Source organism: Octopus bimaculoides, chromosome 10, assembly GCF_001194135.2.
Source record: "Octopus bimaculoides isolate UCB-OBI-ISO-001 chromosome 10, ASM119413v2, whole genome shotgun sequence".
In the NCBI taxonomy this organism is placed as follows: Eukaryota; Metazoa; Mollusca; class Cephalopoda; order Octopoda; family Octopodidae; genus Octopus; species Octopus bimaculoides.
In genome coordinates, this window is record NC_068990.1 from 90,069,044 (window position 1) to 90,074,901 (window position 5,858).

General features: G+C 32.0%; 1 protein-coding gene across 1 annotated transcript in view; it reads left to right on the top strand.

Moving 5' to 3' along the window:
* LOC106869418 (uncharacterized) overlaps positions 1 to 5,081 on the top strand; it is an 18,638-nt gene extending 13,557 nt beyond the window's left edge. Inside the window, exons 3-4 of the mRNA XM_014915149.2 lie at positions 2,287 to 2,387; positions 3,331 to 5,081. Of these exons, the coding sequence (XP_014770635.2) occupies positions 2,287 to 2,387; positions 3,331 to 3,447 (218 nt within the window). The 3' untranslated portion in view covers positions 3,448 to 5,081. The remainder of the gene's footprint in view (positions 1 to 2,286; positions 2,388 to 3,330) is intronic.
* The last annotated feature ends 777 nt before the right edge of the window (positions 5,082 to 5,858 follow it).

A 5,858-nucleotide genomic window follows, 5' to 3' on the forward strand; every position in this document is an offset into this window, starting at 1 on the left:
ATATATATATATATATATATATATATATACATACACACATATGTGTGTGTATAGGTACATAATTGCACGTGTATATATATATATATATATATAGTGTTTCTTGTTTGTGCCTTACATTGAAATCAAAGTTGATAAATGATTTCCAGCTTAACTAATCCATCTCGTCTGTTATGCTCTTTGATAAATCACTGTTGTTTTCTTGTTACTAAGCTGACAGTAATAATGACAAAAGAGGCGAGAGAGAGAGAGGATTAGATCGGAACAATAGTTGTAAAATCATTAATGAAACTGTTTGTTTGTGTATTATTGGATGCTTGTTGACATGGAAGATTGATTAGGTATCTTGTACTGGGTCAGTGTTAATCTGCAGGCATAAACATAGACACATACCCACGTGTGTGCATGTCTGTATGTGTATATTTATATAAGCATATGGATGTGTGTGTGTTTCGCACGTGCGTATATATATATGTATATATATATATATATTATTTTGTTTAAAAGAGTTCCAACACTGTCTGTTTTTTATGTTTTATTTATATTCCTGCAAAACCAATGTGGGATATAGAATATGGAATATACAATATATAATATAATATACAATATATAATATAAAATAAAAATGGATGGTACTATGAAATAAAGTATTGAATGTCTTATTGATTATATGGAATATGTCTTATTGAATAGATGAAATATTGAGTGTTCAATATAAAGGATTAAATATATAAAGGCTTTTTTTTTGTTTTTTATGTTTTATATATATGTATGCATGTATGTATACATGCATGTATGTATGCATGCATATATGTATGTATGTATGCATGTATGTATGCATGTATGCATGCATGCATATATGTATTGTGTTTTGTATCATGTGTCTTGCATCATGTGTCTTTTAGCTGGTGTCATGTGTCCTGTGTTATATATCATGTCTTATGACTTGTGCTTTGTGTCTTGCACCTTCTGTCTTTGTCTTGTGTCTTGTTTCTTGCCCCCTATATCTTGTATTTTATGTCTAGCATCTTGAATCTTGTATCATATGTCTTAGGACCTGTATCTCGTGCTGTGTGTCTTACGTCTTATATCTTCCATCTTGTATTTTATGACATGTCTTCTGTTTTCCATTTTCCATCTTGTCTCTTACATGTTTCTGTTTATCATCTCTTTTCCCCATCTTTCATTTTTCATATTCCAGCTTCCATCACCTGTCATTCTCCTTATGTCTTCTGTCTTATCTTGCTCATCTAATTTTTACTGTCACCTTCTTTATCCACACAACAGCTTCTTTTTCTCATCAATAATCTTTTGTCTTATTAAGTATTATTAAATCCTCTTAAATTTTTCTAAATCTTCTGTTTTTTTTCCCCTTGTCTTTTGCCTTCCCTTTTGTACTGCACTATGTGAAATCTAGAATGATCAATAGCCATTGTGATTGTATTAATTTTATTATACAGTAGTCAATGATGAAGACTAAATTTGAATACAAAACCAAAAAACAAAAACAACAATAACATTAATATATTATTTATTTTAGTAGAGTCACACCTGCAAAGTCTTGTTCTTGGAGTGAGATGTAATCTTGGTTTTGTTATATTCTTGGCAGTAATGTCTGTTAATTCTACTGTAGACTTTCATTCTTTGGATAGTTGGATTATTTCTTTGTTTTATACACATGCATACGTACGTGCATACATACATATGTACGTGCATACATACATACGTACATGCATACATACATATGTACATACATACATACATACATATGTACATACATACATACATATGTACATACATACATACATACATACGTATGTACACACATACATACATACATACATACATACACACATACACATATACACATGTACATACATACACACATACATACGTACATTTATGCATTCATGCATAGTCAAAAGACTGCAACCTTTCTTGTTGAACTCTTTTACATGCATCTGTCTGTAATTGCCATCCTCAGGGTTCTAATTCTTTCTTTGTAATGTCTGCTCAGGGATATTGACAATCACTGTTAGAAGCACAGGAATAATACCATGGGATTAAAATGTTTGTAATTTAAATGCACAGAAACTATGCTGATTCTGATTGCCATGGCTGATGAAGGGCTTTCTGTGTTTAGTTGTCCCTTGATTTTTGCTAAATACATGCATATACATACTTGTGTGTGTGTGTGTGTGTGTGTGTATGTAAGAAATGGTTCTAATGATTCCTACCTATACAGGTGTTTAATCAATTAGTTAATTAATGTGCTGTCGTTCTATGCAGGTGATGGTGTTATTGACAAAGATGAATATTCAGCTTTTATGAAAGCTTTTGCATACAATGGAGAAGGCGATCCCGTGAAAAATTTCACAATCTTGTGTCAGGTAAGACTAGATTTTTATTGTTCAACACAACATACACAAGTGTATATACACACAAGCACACAAACATACATACAGTATACTCAGCTGTATTACACATAAGTATATAAATATACATAAACACAAGTAGGGAAGCAGCTGGACCATCAGAAATAGATACTAAGATGCTGAAAATATTCACTGATGTAGTACTATTTATTCCTATAGCTTGTCAACTAACAGAGAGGTGTCATTCCAAATTTTAATGATGGTGATTGTGTACCGTAAACTTTTCCAGCCCTTACTAGAATGACTCCCTACTAGAATGACTCCCCATTCCTGTCTCACACCTATCACAATGATAACCTCATGTAAATTATCTTGTGAAATAGCTGTACATGCAAACACATAAAGAAATATGTATACAGTAATCCCTCGCCATATCATGGTTCACCTGTCATAGTTAACCTGTCGTGGTTAACCTGTCGTGGTTAACCTGTCGTGGTTAACCTGTCGTGGTTAACCTGTCGTGGTTCACCTGTCGTGGTTCACTTGTCGTGGTTCACTTGTCGTGGTTCACCTGTCGTGGTTCATCTTTCGTGGCTCACCTGTCGTGGCTCACCTGTCGTGGTTCACCTGTCGTGGTTCACATATCACAGTTTATTATTTAAGCTTACATTGACTCCTCCATGATGCTGTTTGTTGTTTTGCATTTATAATAAAATAAATATGCATAAATTATAAAAATAATAATAAAAAAGAATATGCAGTACAGTACTGTTTCTACTTCACAGATTTTCACCTATCGCGGGGTGGTGGTGGTGGAATGTAACACCTGTGATGGTCAAGTGATTACTGTATCCATCCACATAGTTTTGAAAAGATTTGCCAAATAAATAGTTTAATAAAGTTAACTTGTTCGTTAACGAATTGATTAATAACTAAATTATATACTTTCTTTGTACAGAAAAATGGAGACAAACTGGACCGAAGTTATTTCGCTGACCTGTGGTACCAATACTTGATGTCTGACACATTAGAAGACAGTCCAGGGAATTATTTATTTGGCAGCTCATTCAGCTGAATTAGGGACCTGATTGAGGAACCCTATAATGAACAGAGACAAAATCAATTAAAACTATCATTTACTTTTTACAAACACTTTTATGTTTATCATTATTAATATTATTATTATTATTATAACAGTTCAGTAGTTTTATTTTCATTGCATGCTCACACTGCATTACTGAGATCAAATTTGTAATACTTGACTAGACACAATGTTTTGCTTTTCTGTTTTCTGTTGTACCAATTGCATATAATAAGTGTGCAGTGATTAAGTAGTTCTGTTTTCTCTATGTTATGTGCATATTTGTAAATTTAAGGACTTTTGGTTATGTATTTGTCTGCACTTCTTTTTGATTATTCTCAAGGCACCTGTTGCTATTATTATTATTATTATTATTATTATTATTATTATTATTAAAATAATGCCTTTTCTGATAGTATTCTTTAAAATCATGGCCAAACATCTATCATTCCCAGAGATGTATTCTTGGTTAAAAACTACGTAAGCCAGAAAGAATGTAATTAATTGTTTCTTCTCTTATCTTCACATATTCTACAGTTACTTAAGCAGTCTGCGTTATGCATGCTTTTGGGAGTTTCTGATGGGAAGGCTTTGATCCTGAATCACAATCAAAACTAATTCAGTCTTGGCTTTGAGCTCTGTGCATCACAGCAAGGATTTTGACTTTTTTGGTCTATCTGTACCCTTTTCATTTATTTTTTTCCCACTTTCGGCAGTCACATTTTCCTTACCATCACTTTATCATTATATTCTGCTGTGCCATTTAAGGTTAATGTTTATTTTTCTCACAAAAACCATTGCTGATTCTCTTAACAACTGCCTTCAATTTTGTATATTTTTTTCTGTTTTGCTTTGCTTTGCTTTGCTTATATATTTTTTAGCTCTTTTTATTTGTTTTCCTTTATTCTGCACTAGATATTTTTGTAGTCCTGCAGTAGATATTTAATATTTTTCTAGTTGCATATGGTACTCACCTCTATGTATTTGTGGTAAAGATAATCTTTCTGGCTTATTCTAAATGCAGTCATTATTGTCCTTGTTTAGTCTTTCTTGTTTAAAATTCGATTCAGAACTTTATAAATATATCTTATTATTGGGACAATTAGAGAATTAACGTCCGTTACTTTAGTTTTTGCATTTTTTTTAATGAACTTTCACATTTGTCTCAATACTGTGTTGCTTTGAACAGTCTTATCCTGGGTGATTCCTTTGTTGTCCTTGTTCATCTCCAGAATTCTTCTGTTCTGTTTGCCATTTGTTAAGCATTCATTTCTATTTCATTTTTACCAAGTTCTTTGAACAAACCAAACACTTCAATTCCAACCCAAGCTTTGGGTTGGAACCAAAGAATCTTTATAACTTCTCATATTCATAGTTTCTTTAAAATCTAGTTATGTCAAAGCGGCGAGCTGGCAGAACTGTTAGCACGCCAGGCGAAATGCTTAGCAGTATTTCGTCTGTCTTTACGTTCTGAGTTCAAATTACGCCGAGGTCGACTTTGCCTTTGATCTTTTTGGGATCGATAAATTAAGTACCAGTTGCGTACTGGAGTTGATCTAATCGACTGGCTCATTCTCCCAAAATTTTGGGCCTTGTGCCTAGAGTAAAAAAAAAAAAAAGAAAAAAAATTTTAGTTACGTTTCATATATTTAAGTTAATTCTTTCTTTGTTATGTTTCTGCTGTATCTCTGTCATTTTCTTTGCTGTTGTTTTATTATAACTTTGGACATTGATAAAGTACCATTCAAGTACTAAAGCTGATTTGATTAACTATGCGCATCACTTAAAATTTGTGTTAATAATCATCACCATTCTCATAATGATTGTTTTTTTCTTCTGTTACATATAAAAACCTAAGAAACTTTTTTTAAAAAAAAAGAAACAAAATAAAAACTATGCATGTTTTCAACCACTTTTCACGCACACATATTTATGCAAACTTTCCATATACATAGGCATGTTCAACACATATTTTATTAAGAGAACAAGATACATACTCATGAAGATAAATAAACACGTCTGTTTATTGCGTAAAGAGATCTTTCCCCAAATTTGTGTGTGTTTACCATTGAAACGATTGTTTTTGGATATTTGCTCAGTTTATTTGTGTTTAAGCAATTAATGTTCTTTCAGGTGTTTTGTGTTTATTTTAGCCACCAGGTCCAGCAGTCCAGGTATTTTCGACACTTTGGAACATACATAAATTAGAGATGAAAAAAATAAAAAAGTTTGAAAAGAACAATTCAAACTTTTTGGGGATCCAAAAAGACAGAAAAAATGTGTATATATATAAATATATATATATATATATATATATAGGAGAATTTACGAAAAAAACAACAACAACAAACGAGGACAGGTGGTGTAAACAACAAAAGGATGTATTAGTTTAATGCTTGGGAATA